The sequence below is a fragment of the Micromys minutus genome (genome assembly GCF_963924665.1).
Source record: "Micromys minutus genome assembly, chromosome: 14".
Taxonomy (NCBI): domain Eukaryota; kingdom Metazoa; phylum Chordata; class Mammalia; order Rodentia; family Muridae; genus Micromys; species Micromys minutus.
In genome coordinates, this window is record NC_137983.1 from 24,552,639 (window position 1) to 24,570,893 (window position 18,255).

The window sequence follows — 18,255 nt, forward strand, 5'->3', positions numbered from 1 at the left end:
TAATCAAATTCTTTCACATAAAATGTAAACATGAGTTAACAAACTTTATATCTATCTAAACTTAAGTATTTACAAATGCTGTTTTCTTCTGAATTTTCCTTTGTGAAGCAATGCCACATGAACTCTTCAGCCTGTTTCAACCTGTAACCATAAAGAGTCACTCTGGCATCACTTAACCCTACCTCAGAGTGCCAACTTTACTTTCATTTCTACTGAAAATAGAGACAACACTTTAAAACCTGTACGTGAAGCTACCAGTGGGAATGTTACAGATGCAGTGTGCACTCCTACAGTGTTAGCTCGTCTTAGCAGCCCTTCCAGTGGGCAGGGGGTGAGTGCCTGCCAGCACAGCTCTGCTTCACCCCCTACACCACGCAAGGCTGAAAGCAATGGTGGCACATGTGTGCAGTGGAATACCAGAGACAAGACAGTCCCTATGGATCAAGTGCAGCCTACATGCACAGTTAACACTTAAAAAAGACTTTCTAGTGCTTTGGTCTGATGCTGAATCCTCCTTGGTAGCTTGATCCTCATCAATTTATAAGTCTAGTTCAGTTTTGCTTTTATTATATGTTGTAGTCAGTATTACATTTTTAGTGTATTTGGCTTATATGTTAATAGAAAATACTCTTTTCTGTCCCCTTTAGTATTTTCACAACTAGAAATTTGTTTTTGTACTAATAGGGTTGATACTTCTTATTTCCTCTTTTAAAGGAGACATACCTTTACAAAACCTTCTATTTTTAATCTTCTTAATACTATTATAAATTTCTTTTTGGTTGGATTTTTTGTTGATTTATTCTCTCCCAGTGTAACTGGTATTTAATGAGTACTTACAGTTAGCATAACAGAAACTATCAAAATAACGTTTCCTTTTTTACTGTAGCAAAATAAAATCCAAAATTTACTATACTATTTTTATGTGTACAATTCAGAGATCTGCATCTGTGTGTGTGTGTGTGTGTGTGTGTGTGTAGGCTATAGTCAGTCTGGGGTCTCATTTAATAGCTGTCCACATCAGTTTTTTGAGACAGGGTCTCTCACTAAGACTTGAAGTTCATTGATTTACCCTAGGCTGGCTGGCCACAGAGCCCCAGGAAACCTTTTGTCTCCCCCGTGCTAGAATTAGTATACCAATGAACCATGTCACCTTCTCTTCAGACTCCAGTGTTTGTCTTATTTTTCTTAGCACAGTGTCCTCCAGCCTCAGCCGCACTGTAACCCAGATCAGCTCTTTCTTCCTTTTTAAGACTAAATAATATTTCTGATTTAACTTTTTTACACAAACACAGTGTCTTCTCAATTAAAACCTTTACTTTCTTCCTTCAGCTTTATAAAATGTGCCACTTTGGTTTCTTTTTTGCCTTTCCTAAAAGATGAAGCTAAATTTTCTTTTCTAAAACTGTCTCCAAATTTCAAAATACAATCACTACTACAATAATAAATTATAGCTCCGTTTTCCTAGAAGCTCTTAAACTTTTTGCTTTGGTTCCTTTATAGTCCTAAAGGTTGGGACACCCTAATGTTTCCATGGGTTACATCTACCAGTATTTATTATTTAAAAACCTAATAGTACAAAACAAACAAACAAACAAGAAACCCAACAGCATAAACTAAAGATATTTACTCATCCCTCTGTCAGTAACAATAACCAATTATACATCAATATAACATTTCTATAAAGTAGAGGCTAAACTGAGTTTGATCCACAGGACCTACACAGCAAAGGTAGTGAAATGATGATTACAATTTGTCTCTGACCTAAATGTGCATGCTCTGGCACATTTGTGCTCATGTGCACACACATACACACAGTAAATACATGAACATAGTTTAATTTTTTGAATTAAAAATGTGTGTGGGAAAGTGTAACAGCTTTGTCACATTCAAATGCCTCACGAAGAGAAGACAGCTGCTTCTGCCCTGTGCTGTCACTGTCATGAGGCCCCTCGAAGACCCCACGAATACGTAGCACACAGGCAATGCAGATAGCAAGTCAAAGTTACCTTTATTAGTTACAGTAGCTTTGTCTTCATCGATCTCTCTGCAATCATTTAGTTTTGCTTTTAAAAAATCAATTCTCAACATTACATTTATCATAAGGATGTGGTCTGTCTGTTGCCTTTAGCTTGTTTCAGATGCTTGGTAATACTAGGTAACATGCTGGAGGGATTAACAATGCAACCTGCCAGTAAAGAAGAGATTAACCTGTGGCGCCAGGCAGAGCATGCTGGAAGCCAGTCATCTCAGCACAGGCCACCTCCTTCTCAGGGGTAGTAGTAGGATCTGTCAAGCGTTTCCCGTAATCCCTCCTTAATATCCACACAAGTATCTTCATAAAAATTACAACCAGTTACTTCATTTACTAATGCTTCCTTAATTTTACCTTTTCTTCTTCTACTTTGCTTCTCAAAAGTAGAGAAAAAAATGAGGCTGTACATTTCTTGAATGTCTTTACTTGGCCCTTTCAGAGTCCTTTGAAAGTGATCCAACTTTACATAGACAAAGTATGAACTGTACTTTAATCCAGTCTGTTCAAGTCCTTAAATGCTTACCAATATATCAGACTCGTGATATAATCTAGTATCAAAATGCATTTGTTTACTGCTCCTCCTCAAGTCCCTCAATGCCTAGTCAAGGATTTCTAGCCCAAGGTTAAACAACTATTTCTAGTCACAGTCTTTGGACATTGCAGGAATGGAAATTCCCCAAGTTAACATCCCTGTACAGTTAAGAGGCTGAAATTGTACTACTCTTTCAAGTTTTCTTAAAATCACATTTCTAATATCAAGCTACGTTGATCTGTCTATTAGTTTTGAGTGAACACTGAACACCAGAACTCTCAATCTAGACTGGACTCAAACAATTCACACCAACTACCACATCCTATAAATAGTTACCATCTAGCTCATGGACATGTCAATAACACCAAAAACCTAAAGCTTTGTGTTTCAACTCCCAGAATTGCATCTACTTTACTGAGTAAATACCCAATTCAATACTGTTTCACCATGCTACTGACTATATTTAGATATTTGCTTATATCCTTTTATTAAACTTAATTCATATTTAATAAAGAACAATCTTTCAAACTACTATTTTACACTGTTTGGTACATTTCTTACTATATGGACATTTGCCTGTTGTTACAATTTATGAAATTGTTTACTTAAAACTCCTTACAGGAATTGGCAAGTCTTTCTCTTCATCTATACCTAAGCCAGTTAAAATGTTTACACTAGGAGAATGACAGTGTGCTAAACTCCTCCTTCAGATGGTTGCTAAATGGATCATTTTCTTTAAGAAGGTTTTTAAACATGTTACAATTCCCTGTATTAAGTGGATTTATCTTTCAAGAAAGTGAAGGAAGGCTATGGAACAACCAGAGAAGCCAAAGCAGCACAGAAAAGCCATTTGTTAGAAAATGAAAGTGATAAAATATGTTATGAGATAAATGCAAAAACGGCACAGGTGGGGCAGGGCTGGTAAGCACCTTTATCATGCACAAGGTTTAGGTACATGGGGCAAATACAGACAAGTTATTAGGATCCAAAAAGCTTCATAAGGTCAACTGAGCACAAATAGTAATTGGAAAACTGAAGATGTACCCTATGTAATGGATTAATAGTCTGAAACGTTTTGAAGACTTCCCTTGGTGGGACTACTTTTCACGGATTCTAATAGGAAATATGTTAATTAGCAAAATGTCCCCTTTGTTTCTCTGCCTTTGTTAAACCCTATTTGGCTGTGGCAGTTCATGACTTTAATTCCAGTCCTCAGAGGGCTGAAGCAGGAGGATCATAAAAGTTCAAGGCCAGCCTGAGCTATATAGATCCTACCTACCTCAACAATAAAAGGGCAGAACAACGCTTTACTAACAAGTTTCTTACATCAGGGCTTGCTAGTGTACAGCAAAAGCTGAAGCTTGAGTCTGTTTCACAGAGAATATTTTCCATGGTATTTCAACTGTAACTATGGAGTGTTCAAGAATAAGGTGGGGGTGGTAATTATTGTTCTCACTTAAAAGTTAGAAATACATAGGTTCTTAGCATCTAGCTAAGTTTAAGAAATAGCTTAGTGGTAACAAGGATGCCTTAATTTATATTTTAAGCCTTATATATTTTATATGTATGGGTGTTTGCTTGTAATGTATGTATATGCACCATGTACAGGATTGACTAACAAGGCCAGAAGAAGGTGTTGGAACTTCTGGAATTGGAGTTACAGACAGTTATGAATTACCATGTCTGTATGGAAACTAAACCCAAGTCCTCTGGCAAGAGCAGTGAGTGCTCTTAATCACGGAGCCATCTCTCTAAATCCTGAATGCTGTTCTCTTACTGTATGTGTTGTCATGCACATCTATGTGCATGAAGGAAACAGTATGTCGATCCAGAACTATGTGCCTCTGGTGAGAACTGCCATCAGCACTGGGCTAGGTGAAGTATTTAGTCATCAGGGTTTTAGTTACCATAACAGAGTAAGTTGTCTGAATGAGATTCCAGGATGCACACAAAAGTTAAACAAGCTCGACTGTTCAGTCTGCACCTACATCTCCAGTCCTCCAAAGTATATCTTGGGCCTTGCAACTCCTACCTGACTAAACTTCAGCAGGAGTCTGATTGGCTTCGAATGACTCTCCATGGCCAATGACTGTTTCGGGAATAAAAGTGTAACTAAAGCAATTTGGGGAAATACAATGAAGTGCAAGCTGTCTGGAGTTGCTTCTTTACAAAGGTTTTTTGCTTTTGGAGGTAGAGGAGGTGTTTTTCTGGACACTGTCATCTGAAGGTGAACAGTGGACGGCAAGGCAGATGTTTACTGGTAGCTGAAGAGTGCAGATGGGACTGCCTCAGATGAGTACGAGGCACATTGGGTTTGAGAAGAACTGAAAACTAATCTGACATTTCTAGTCATAATTGATTTAATTATCTAAAAATTCAAATGATATTCCAAGTGTTTTATTAGTATAATGGAATATATCTAGAAAGTTCCTAAAATATCAATCATCTCAAAGACACTGATCAGAAAAACCTGTGCATATGCCTAGCACATAATATTTGAGTTTAGTTATTAATATTCTAAGTTAGTACACAGAAGTCAAAACATTACCTTTCAACAGATGATTAAGGTCCATTGTGTCATGTAAGACTTTTTGTTTGGATCTACGGTCTAGATTTGCATCTAACACTGATGATTTTGGAGCAAAATTCTGTCCATGCTTTTCTTTCCTTTTGGCTGATTTCAGACATCTTGAATCATTCTTTAAAGGCTCTACATCCTCATACACATCCCGGCTCACATTTTCTTGTCTTTTAACTTTTACTTTTTGATCATGTGATTGGCCCAACTCAAACGACTGGGCAGGGCTGATATCTGGAGTTGACAAAGGAGTTACATCTGTTACACTGTCTTCGGATTCTTCATGATAGTTACCAGTTTTTTGTTTAGTACTGGAAGGCTGTACACTTGATTTTCTTCCTGACTTACACTTCTGTTTTGGTGATGAGGGGGTTACACTAGAAACACGTTTCTCTGATGAGCGTGAATCAAATTTATTTTGCATGTCAGATCCTATATCTGAGCAGTCTGAGCTTGATCTTGAAGATGAGGAAGACAAAGAGGAGGAGGAACTGATTTTGGCATACTTCTTACCTATGCTTTTTTTAAAGTTACTAGGGGCCTTAGCTGACTTAGACCTCACGTAGTGCTTCTTTCCATCATCGCTGCTCTCCTCTCCGTCTGTGTAGTAGTCATCCTCACCTTTCACAACTGTAGGAATTCTATTTGGAACAGGCAAGAGTAACTTATGTCCTTTTGTGCCATCACACAATTTTTTTGATCTTGAAGAAGTCAACAATGAGGAACTTCTTGTTTGTGTAGGATTTTCTACATGTTGTTCCTTTGAAGAAAATTTTGCTTTTCTTTCATTTCCTTTCTGAGTAAGGTAATTTTCCTTTGTTTGTATCCCAAGTTTCAAGTTCATGTTTTCTGTGTCACTATCTATTTTCTCTTTAAGGTTATCATTTTGTACTCCAAATTTCAAGTTTACAGTTTTGGTGTCCTTATTTATTCCTTCCTTAAGGTCATCATCATTTTGCTTGTCAAAAATGGGATTACTTTCACATTTTTTTGAATCTTCGAAATCACTGTCAAAGAAAGAATGGTCCACTTCACCTTCTGAGATATCTCCAAACCGATCCATGATGCCAAAAGTGTATCTAAGAAGGGGAGAGTACAGCCATCAGACTGGAGTAATTGCCAAATGAGTTTCATTTTTATTTTCCCCAAATGAGAAAACATTGGTAGTACCAAATAATCAAACAAACAAAATTATTAAAAAGTAAACCAAGTTTTCAAAGTCATGATGGAGTTCCAGGGGTACCAAGTTATACAACAGTCTCAGAGTTCGGAAGAAAACAACAGTTCACCAGGGCAGGCATGTCACAGATAGTAATAGCTGAACCGAAGGAAGTCTCCCATCAGTACAGTACAGTTAGAGTTTAAAAGAAGAAAAGACAGATGGCTTTTAGCATTTGATTTGTCAGTACAATAAAATACTAAAATAAGAAAAGATTTACTTTAGCTCAGAATGCGATCCTCCCTGGCAGAAGGTTGTGGCTGAGCAACGCTGTTCAATTCATGGCAGCCAAGAAGCCAAGCAAAGATGCAATACAGGCCCTTCAGTGCCGTCCCAGCAGCCGTCCACTTCTCATCAAGCCTCTTTCTCTAGTTTCCACAACCAACCCAAGGACTCTGTTGTTAAAGCCTTGACTTAGCTGTCCCTGAAATCTCCTTACATACCTATGTGTGTTTTGTTAATCTGTCCAAGGTATCTCTCAACCATGTCAAACTAGTAATCAAGATTAATAATCACAGCTGATATAGAAGTTCACACAATCAGGTAAGCCAGCTCAATCACTGATTATTCTGTGACAGATAAAGGAACCAGTCAGTGAGCTTTGGCATTTTGCTGCTTGTTAACATCCTATTCTGTTCTTTTCCTGCACATGCTGAGGAAGAAGCACATGGAAAGGTGTGATCCTAGTCACTGTCACCCATCCTTTCACACCGAGTAGCAGAAGCCCCAGGATAAAGAACAGCCAAACAACTAGCTTCCAAACAAATTTCTGAATGGTTTAATCACAAGCTCTAACTCAGGAAATATTACTGCCGAGGAGTATACATGACTCAGTGCATTAAAGGGGGTCTGGTATGAGACACTTTAACGTTGACCACAATCTGTCTAAAATCAAAGAATACCACACATCATTTAGACACATGAAATTGAACACCAGAAGAAATGACTTAAACAAAATAGTTATTTCTAGTATGGAGTAAGGATGCTGCGTTTATTATGGACCTTAAATTACTAGACCTAATGGTTTTTTAGAGGTCATGTAAAATATCTTACTAGCCCGCACAATTAGAACTATATCAAAATCATTTCTATAGAGTTATAGCCTTTAAAAGTATTTTTTTACTTCTGTTACCATGGTACTTAATAATGTTACATTACTGATAACCTTGATTTTAGGCTTTAGTTTCTAATCCTACTCTCCATTAAATAAAAAACAAAAACAAAACAAAACAAAACAACAAAACAAGAAGGAAGGGGCTGAAGAGATGGCTCAATGGGTAGGAGCACTTATTGCTCTTTCAGAGAAGCCAGGTTTGTTTCTTAACACCTACATGATGCTTCACAACCATCTTGTAACTTCTAGTTCTAGGGAGATCCAACATCCTCTTCTGGCCTCCATGAGTACAAGGAAGGCATACACATAGCTCACATACATGCATTCAAGCAAAAAACCCAGTCACAAAAATAAAATAAAATAAAAGGAACAATAGAACAATCAAAAAGTCCCTGGAGGCAGCTGTGTTATTGCTAGAAGCAAAGAAAATAAGCATCTTATTGAAGCTTCTCTCTGCATTCTATTGGTGGGGTTGCTTTAAGCCAGTGAGCTGCAGCCTCCCACATTCACGACGAGTCTCCCTCTTTTAGTCATTCCCCAAAAATGCCTTCACAATTATACTCTAGGTACTTATTAACACAGTCAAACTGATGATCAAGGTTAACCATCTCAAAGTTCAAAAGACCTGATACTGCACACATTAAAAACATACATATATAAATGAACATTTCTGCAAGAGCTCTCAAGTCAACAATAATGTTCAAAGGGGACATATAAATGTTATATTTAAAAACAGGTACACAAATGTTTCCATAATTAATATGCAGCCAACAAGACAAGACTGTGCTTACTGTGTTTAAATAAGTTCAGCACAGTAAACCAGGCATTAAAAAATTATGTAATGTGTATCCTACAGAAGCCAGGACATACTAAATGCATTTTTATTTACAGTTAAGTGGCTCTAGAGCCCAAGAGAGGACATAAAATAAGTATGGTTTAAGAGTAATATGATTTAAGAGTAATAAAACTTTTATCAATAACAATGTAATAGTATGTATCCACACATTTTTATCACCAATGTAACCTTTTCTGTTTTTAAGGTCTTGAAGCCTTCTTACATATTAGAAATAAACTTTGATTTTTGCTTTGTTGAGACATGATCTCACTATATAGCCTTGGCTAGTCTGGAACTTGTTAAGAGACAAGGCTGGCCTCAAACTCATAGACTGGTCTGCCTTGGCCTCAGGAAGCTGGGATTAAAGGCATGCACAGACATGAATTCATCTACTTATTTATAATTTGCAGTGTCATAGAAGACCTAATACGAATACTCTACAAACTATTCCACAAAAGAGAAACAGAGGGAACACTGCCCAACTCATTCTTCGAAGTCACAATTACACTCATACCTAAACCACACAAAGAAACTACAAAGAAAGAGAACTTCAAACCATTTCCTCTCATGAACATTGATGCAAAAATACTCAAAATTCTTGCAAATTGAATCCAAGAGCACATCAAAACTATCATTCACCATGATCAAGTAGGCTTCATCCCAGGCATGCAGAGATGTTTAAATATACAAAAATCCATCAACCTAATCCACGATATAAAGAAACTCAAAACAAACAAACAAACCAAAACCCACATGATCATCTCACTAGATGCTGAGAAAGCACTTAACAAAATTCAACACCCTTTCATGTTAAAAGTCGTGGAAAAATTAGGAATCCAAGGTTCATACTTAAACTAAGTAAAAGCAATATACAGCAAACTAGTAGCTAACATCAAACTAAGTGGTGAGAAACTTGAAGCAATCCCACTAAACTCAGGGACTAAACAAGGCTGCCCACTCTCCCCCTACCTATTCAATATAGTTCTGGAAGTCCTGGCCAGAGCAATTAGACAACAAAAGGAAATCAAAAGGGATACAAATCGGAAAGAAAGAAGTTTAAATATCACTATTTGCTGATGATGATAGTATACTTAAAGTGACCCCAAAAATTGCACCAGAGTACTTCTACAGCTGCTAAACAATTTCAGCAAAGTGGCTGGTTATATAATTAATCAGTACCTTTCCTCTACTCAAAGGATAAACATGCAGAGAAAGAAATTAGGGAAAAGACACCCTGTACAATAGTTACAAACAATATGAAATACCTTGGTGTGACTCTAACTAAGCAAAATATCTGAAGAAGGAAATTGAAGAAGATCTGAGAAGATTGAAAGATTTTCCATGCTCATGGATTGGAAGGATCAACACTGTAAAAATGGGCATCTTACCAAAAGCAATCTACAGATTCAATGCAATCCCCATCAAAATTCCAATACAATTCTTCATAAAGTTAGAAAGAACAATTTGCAAATTCATTCAGAATAACAAAACACCTAGGATATCGAAATCTATACCCAACAATAAAAGACTTCGGAGGTCACCATCTCTGACCTCAAGGTATATTACAGATCAGTTGTGATAAAAACCACATGGTACTGGTAGAAGACCCAGAAATGAACCCACACTCCTATGGTCACTTGATCTTTGACAAAGGAGCTAATAACATTCAATGGGAAAAAAAACGACAGCCTCTTGAACAAATGGGGCTGGTTCAACTGGCAGTCAGCATGCAGAAGAACACAAAGTTATCCATTGATATCCTTGTACAAAGCTCAAGTGCAAGTGCATCAAAGACCTCCGTATAAAACCAGGTACACTGAAACTAACAGAACAGAAAGTGGGGAAGAGCTTAGAACACATAGGCACAGGAGAAAATTTCCTCAACAGAACACCAATGGCTTATGCTCTAAGATCAAGAATTGACAAATGGGACCTCAGGAAATTGTAAAGTTTCTGTAAAGCTAAGGATACTGTCAAGAAGACAAAACAACAGCCAACAGATTGTGAAAGGATCTTTACCAATCCTATATTTTATAGAGGGCTAATATCCAATATATACAAAGAACTCAAAAAATTAGACTCCAGAGAATCAAACAATCCTATTTAAAAATGGGTTACAGAGCTAAACAAAGAATTCTCAGCTGAGGAATACTGAGTGACAGAGAAGCACCCAAAGAAATGATCAACATCCCTAGTCATCAGGGAAATCAAATCAAAACAACCCTGAGATTCCACCTCACACCAGTCAGAATGGCTTAAGATCAAAAACCCAGATGACAGCAGATGCTGGCAAGGATGTGGAGAAAGAGGAACACTCTATTGTTGGTGGGGTTGTAAGCTGGTACAACCACTCTGGAAATCAGTCTGGCGGTTCCTCAGGAAATTGGACATAGTACTACCTAAAGACCCAGGTATTCCACATCTGGGCATATACCCCAAAGATGTTCCAACATATAATAAGGACACATGCTCCACTATGTTTATAGCAGCCTTATTTATAATAACCAGAAGCTGCAAAGAATCCATATGTCTTTCAACAGAAGGATGGATACAAAAAATTGTGGTACATTTACACAACAGAGAATTATTTGGCTAATAGAAACAATGACTATATGAAATTCCTAGGCAAATGGATGGCACTAGAAACTATCATCCTGAGTGATGTAACCCAGTCACAAAAGAACACAGATGGTATGCACTCACTGATAAGCAGATACTAGCCCCCAAAAGCTCTGAATACCCAAGAAACAATTCACAGACCTTATAAAGCCGAAAAAGAAGGCAGGCAAAAATGGGGATGCCTCAGTCCTTCTTAGAAGGCATAACAAAACACTCATGGGAGGAAACACAAGGTCAAATAGAGGAGCAGGGATTGAAGAAAAGATCATTCAGAGGCTGCCTCACCTGGGGATTCACCCCATATGTAGCCACCATATCCAAGCACTATTGTTGACGACAAGAAGTACTTACTGGCAAGAACCAGATATGGATGCCTCCTCAGGGGCTCTGCCAGAGTCATACAGGTACAGCTGAGCATGCTTGCAGTTAACCATTGGACTGAATTTGGGCACCCAAATGAAGGTGCTAAAGAAAGGACTGAAGGATCTGAAAGGGGTTGCAACTTCATGGGAAGAACATTATCAACCAACCAAACCCTCCACAACTCCCATGGACTAAATCACCAACCACTGAGCACACATGGAGAGACCTATGGCTCCAATTGCATATGTAGCATAAGATAGCAGTGTTTGGTATCAATGTGAGAAGAGTCCTTTGGTTCAGGGGAGGCGCATTTCCCAGTGCAGGGAAATCCAAGGCACCAAGGTGGAGAAGGTGATTGGGAGAGGGTGCACCTTTGTGGAAACAAATGGAGGGGAAGGTGGACTGGATATGCTAGTATCTAATAAGCAGATACTAGCCCCAGAAAGCTTTGATGGGGTAGGAAAAGGGGATAACATTTGAAATATAAATACAGAGAGTATCTAATTAAAAAATAAAGAAGCATTATGGTATGAAATTCATAGCTACATTAAAATTCAAGGTGTTAGTCAAGATGTTAGCATAATTAAGGACTATTTTACAAATGAAAAATCTGCAGTGTCGGGGGGGGGGGGCTGGGACTATAATTTAGAGGTAGAGTTCTTGATCCGTAGCAAACAGAGAAGAAATCCCCTCTGATAGGTTAAATGTAACATTTAGCCTCATATTATCTGTATAGATATCAAAGCCTATTCTTTCAGTAATTTATAAAAATAAAATGTAATGCTTAAATGATAAAGAACCCTCATTATTCCTTATCAAAAACAATTAACAGCAAGTGTAGATTGTGTGTGTGTGTGTGTGTGTGTGTGTGTGTGTGTGCAATCTTTTCTGAACCTATCTTTCACTGGAACTTTGAAGCACTCTTCTCTAGAAAGAGGGTAAATTTTTATTTTACTCTTTATTCAAAGACCAGGGTAACTTTCACAAAGGAAGCATGGAAATGAATGGAGACTGCTTCATTCACAAACACATTCAAGCTTATCAATACAGAAACTCTTACTGTTGCTTCAAAGCTAACTTTATGAATACTAAGTTCTTGCAGTAGAAGTCAGGTGATGTACCAGCAACTATGTTAAATAAATTTCAATGCCTAGAGATTTCATGTCTTCTTTACTACAAATATCATGCCTATGACCTGCAGTACAGAGTTGTCTGCTAAAATCTTTGTGCAAGGCATGGGTTAATTAGCACCAGCAGACAAACAGAAGAAGCATCTAGCAGCCCCTCGTGTGTGTGTGTGTGTGTGTGTGTGTGTGTGTGTGTGTGTGTGTGTGTGTGCGCCTAAGTGCAAGTTCCTGTGAAGTGCAGCAGGACTTGTCAGGTTCCCTGGAGTAGAGTTAAAGGCTGCTGTGAGATGTACCACAGTGTGTGTTGGGAACCCAATTTGGGGCTTCTACAAGATCAGTTCAGGGTATTAACCTAGGGCTTCTCTCCAGCACCTGAAGTGTTTTTAAAAGCTCATTTGACAATTTATGTTCAGAGACATAAAAGAACCATAAACTCTTTAAATCACTTCATTTGATTACATTTATAAAGATAAAAACATAAAAGGTAGAAATGAGAGAAATCACAGAATTATTTGTAACAGATAAAAAACTACATATAGTAACATTAGTATTTCATTAAAACATTTAGATCACAGGCCAGCAAACTATTATTCAGGGCCGAATCTGGCATGCTATGTTTATGCAGATAAAGTTTTACTGGAACACAATTCTATTGTGGGTTTAGATATAGCCTCAGACGCTTTCTCACTACAAGAGACTCAACAGACTTGATCAAAGATCAAAACCTTTATTATATATTTACTTGAAGTTTGTAGATCTGTTATAGTTAGTATATATGGATAAAAATATATTTATCTGTACTGGATTAAGAATAACATACAGATTTGAAGTTGACTTGCTAGAAGAGATCCCACTGAGTTTTAACATTTCCCATTGCTATGATAGCTACAGTGTACGTACAATAAGTGAGACTATGCTTCGTGTATGAAAAAGAATAAATAAATCAGGCATACCCAAGCATAAAGCTTGGTTTCATATTTTCTGGTTGTATGACTCAAGGACATGTACAAGAATGCACATATTAAGCTCTGTAACAGCAATGAGCTACAAACATTTTCTACTAATGTCTAAGAAAAAATGGATATGTGAAATATCATTAAGATCAGATAAAAAGGATACATTGAGATCTATAAAGAAATAGTGTGGAATTAAAAATCAGGACTGAATGAAATAACAGCAAACTATGATGTAGTCTTCAGTAGGCACACACAAAGAAAGAGTCATAGACGAGGGGTTGGAAGAGCATACATTAAAAATGTAGGCATATAAATACATGAAGAAAGGAGGAGATAAAGCTGAGGAAATGCCAGTTAGGGCAGGAACCCCAGAATATTACTGATATTCTAGCCACTCACATTAAAAAAGTCAAAATATTCACTGAATAAATGGCAGATACTTTTATAACCCAATTAGTAGCTCCCCCTCCTTAAATGTTTTTGTTTTGTTGTAAGATAATTTACCTGTGAAAAAAAATAAAGACCTAAAAAAGAGTTGGCTGTTTGCCTCCTCTATCAAATAATTTTGCAATTAAAATGATTTTTATGTTCCCTTAAATTTCAAAAGAACAGTTTCAAAGCACAACCTAAAATATTATAATAAACTGCATGTTATAACCCAATGTAAGATAAATTCAGTAGGCCATGGTAATCATTAAAGCACAGTCACATAAAAATTGAAGAGTACATGACACATTTTAAGTAATGCTTCATGAAATTTATTTATATCCTTATATATATCTTGATATAAAACCTATTTCTTATTGGGAGGTCTTATTAATGAGTTTGAAATGTCACTGATCTATGGAAATTTGAAATTGTTGCTAAATGGTAATATAAGAGAAATGGATAGAAATTTAAATTGAGTGGTACTGAAGTTTCAAGTGTTAAGAGCAACATTGTCTCATCTAGGAGAATGACTTCCCAAATGGATAGACCTAAGAAAACATTGTATTAGCTCTAAAGTAATTTTCTTGAAAGTGAAGAATTTCATACTAGACAAAAAACATCACTAAATTATGAGACAGATTGCAGAATCTGAAGAAATAAACATATTTTAACCATAAAGGAATCATCATTTCAGGACCACTGAGATCACTGGGTCATTAATGGTGATTGGCACCAATCGTGCCAGCCTGAGTTAATCCTGGACCTACCAGATGGAAGAGGAGAGCTAACTCCTCCAGGTTTTCCCAGCCTCCACAGAGACTAATGAATGTGTCCCCTGATAACATTTATTAAAGAAAAAAAGAAGCAGTTGTCATAGTAACAGAAGTTGGTATTACTGAGTTGCTCAGAATAAGTACCTCTTTACTGACAGGCATGTGACCTCTTACGGAAGTGTATGTCTACTTTTATTCAGAAGTAGGTTGGCTGAGATAGAAAAGCTTAAATAGCTTCAGTGTTCCAACTGGGGGGAGGAAAGGGTGAAGGCCTATGCTTGCAAACCTGGTGCAGAGGTGGGGGGATCTTTAAGGACTTGCTGGCTAGCCAGTCTACTGGTGAGTTCCAGGCCAAACTAGGTCATTTCTCAAAAGAAACAGTGAATGGCACAGGATGAAGGACAACTGAGTTGTCCTGTGGCCTTCTACACAGATGCTGTCTTGTCTAATTAGTTTCTAGGGTCCAACTGCAGAACCAAAGTGAATAGATTTGTCTAAGGCTTTGCCTACAGTAGCCTCCCCACCAGGCTGAGTTGGCATGCGCTTTTATGCCAACTTCAAGAGAAGCTGAATTATAAGAATCACCTGAGCTCTGGATCTAGGATCATAAGCCTCTGAAAAATGGGAGAGAAAAAAAGGATCGGGGAGAGAAGGAGGTACAGCCACTCTTACCAGACTGGGTGCTCCAGATGTCTTGTTCCCTTTTACATCCACAGTGTCTAAAAAAAGACCTACATCAATTAGGTGAACATTTAAAGAATGTTTGAGGCTCAGCCCAGGTTCTTGCTCTTTGCTTCCTATATAAACAGAACAAAACCATCATGTTTCCAGGGTATTTTGATAATTTTCTCTTCTTATGAGTTGGGCCACTGCCTAGTATAAGTCAAATTTCTGGTGTTTATATTCAGAATTTCTATCGGGCAAGAGTGGCTATACGCACATAAACTTTAATTTCCAGGAAAACATATCCAGCAACCCCTCCCCCAGTTAACAATTGTTACTATTCGGCTTATATTCGGGACTAGGCAAGAAAAAGTGTAGTTTTATAGGATCATTAAGATTATCTTACAACAAACCGAGAAAGGATTTAAAAAAAAAAAAAAAAATCAAATGACGGTTTAGGAGACCATGACATGGATGGATCCAGACAGATTTCTGTCAAAGCTACTTGGAAGTATAGTGATGTTTAGCTAGCAGTAGAAATAACGGTGCTTTCACAATACACCAGAAAGAACACAGAAATAACCTGCCATTAAAAACGTCATTTTGCACATTTGTGGTAGTCCCTGTCTGTCGATATGTACATAATAGGGCCCCAAATTAGGCATACAGAAATCTTGACCCAAACTGAACACCTGTTTTTCAGGGATTTGAGGCTTCGTCCAGGACCCCAGTTCAGGACCCTCTTCAGACACTGGGATGTAGCAGTCAAAAGACAGTTCCTCAGACCAGTGGGTTCGGGTCCAAGTGCCAGGAGAGGGGTGCAGTGGGCTCGGAGGCCGACTCCACGCCTCCCCTCGCGTCCTGGGGCCCCGAGCTACCGGTTTTTTTTTTTTTTTTTTTTTTTTTTTTGGAGTGGTTACGGCGTCGCCCTCCAGGCTGGCCGAGGCCGAGGTGGCAGCGCCTAGGGCTGAGGACAGCCTGTGTCCTCCCGCGGAGGTTCGGCGGTACCCACCCCGGGTGCTCGCCTCCGTCGGGCACCGAACCGGGGAAACGGACCCCGAACGCAGGAGGAGGGCGTCTCGCCCGCTGGAGACCGACCGGACGCGGAAGCCCGGGAGCCGCTCACCTGGGAACTGTGGCCGCTACCGACTCTCGCGCCGCGCCGAGCGTTCGCGTTCTCGTTCGCTCTGCGCACGCGCAGCCACACCTCCACATCTCTCCCTCCCCCGCGTAAGAAGCTAACGGAGACCTGCGCACGCCGGAGCGCGGGCGGAAGCTCCTGGGGTTAGACTCGGCGGAAGGGGAAAGGCAGGGCGATCGCAGAGCGGAGTCTCTGCCGAAGATGGTGCGGTCAGGGTTCCTGTCGTCCATCGTTCCGGGAGACCCCGTCACAGTGATCAGGCCTGCGCTGCAGGGTCCACAGCTTCTCGGCAGGGCCTCGCGAGCTCTTGGAGGCTCGTGGAAAGGAGACCACCGGGGCCTCCCTGCTGTCCAGGGCATCGCCTGCTCCCATACCCACGACGCTGCGGTAGGTCTAGACATCTGGGATGGTTTCCTACAAAGACGCTGTAATCTTGTAATTCTGTAACAAGACGACAGTAATAAAAATGGAGGGCGACTGTGTGTTTGTTCGATTTTATTTCAGCAAAACGCTGTTCACACAAACCACTCCCGGTGGCGGATGCCTTTAATCTCAGCATCTAGGAGTAGAGGGAGAGGGATCTCCGTGTTCAAGATCAGCCTGTTCTACATAGTGACTTCCAGGTCCGCCAGGGCTATATCATGAGGCCCAAGTCAAAGGGGGAAAAAAAGTTCAAATTCGAGCATAGTTAATGTACATCAGGGGCAGGTAACCTATGAAGGCTAGCCCTTCTGATGATGGAGGTCCACTTTAAGCAGTCTAAAAAATGATCTCTACAGACTGTTGAGTGCCTTAGTTTCTCGTTGATACACCGTAGGGTCAGGATGGCACCGCACTCCTGATCTCTATCCTGTAATCACCAGAGTACACACGTATGTTACTTTATATGGCACGGGAATTTAGCTGATGCAATTAAATTTACATTATCCCGGAGCTCATTGTGTAATCAATCACTAGGGTCCTTAAAGCTTCCAAGTCAGTTAGTTGTAGGAGCAGTAATACAAAATAGTTGAGTGTTGTATACAAGAGTCAATGAGCCAAAGAATGCATGCAGCTCCAGAAAGCTGAAAAGAGCGAAGAAATGGGTTCTATCCAGAGAGAACTCAAATCTGCCTTGATTTAAATTTCTGACCTCCACAACTTCCTAATACAAATAAATGAGTTGTTTTCTACATCTAACTTTGCAGGAATTTGTTACAGCCATAGTAAGTTCTCAGCACTTAATATAAAAGTAGAAAGCAAGCAAGCACAGACGTAGCATTATATCCTAGGGACTGCCACTGTGTTGTAACGAGGAAAGATGTGTTTGACTCACATTTTGAGAGGGTTCAGTCCTTCATGGCACTACAGAGCAGCAGTTCCTATAATTGTAAACCTGGAGAATCTGGCCTACAGGAAGAGGCCAGGGCAATGTATAACTCTAGGGATACCTCTAGTGACCTTCTTCCCCCTAGGCCACGCCTCCTCTCTTTCACCACCTGCTAATAATGCCAACATATTATGAATCCAACAAGGGTCACTCCATTGATGAGATCAGAGCCCACATGATGTCTCTGGAAATGCCCTCACAGATACACCCAGAGGTGAGCTTCTAGGTGTTTCTAATCAAATGTGTGCGTATGATCACAGCCAACACCCATCAGACTCGAGAAAGAACTCTTATTTTAAACTATGTTTTTTTCGTCCTGATTACTAACAAAGAGAAACTTCCCCCCGCCCCATTTTGTTGGGTCAAAGAAAGTATTTTACTTAATTTTAACTAATGAAAATATTTTGTCACTGATTTCCAGGGTAGATATAAAATCTTTGAGTAGACATTTCTCCAAAGAAGATACAAATAGCCAGCAACTCAAGAAAATACAGGAACTTCACTA

At 39.1% G+C, this 18,255-nt stretch overlaps 1 protein-coding gene across 2 annotated transcripts in view; it reads right to left on the bottom strand.

The window, feature by feature from the left end:
- CFAP97 (cilia and flagella associated protein 97) overlaps positions 1 to 16,430 on the bottom strand; it is a 31,740-nt gene extending 15,310 nt beyond the window's left edge. The window contains exons 1-3 of one of the 2 annotated variants that reach the window (XM_080928393.1): positions 16,367 to 16,430; positions 15,250 to 15,296; positions 5,113 to 6,221 (exon numbers count right to left, since the gene is read on the bottom strand). In XM_080928393.1, the coding sequence (XP_080784519.1) occupies positions 5,113 to 6,205 (1,093 nt within the window). In that variant the 5' untranslated portion in view covers positions 6,206 to 6,221; positions 15,250 to 15,296; positions 16,367 to 16,430. The remainder of the gene's footprint in view (positions 1 to 5,112; positions 6,222 to 15,249; positions 15,297 to 16,366) is intronic. The other variant, XM_080928394.1, reaches the window with a different exon arrangement.
- Between the last annotated feature and the right edge of the window lie 1,825 nt (positions 16,431 to 18,255).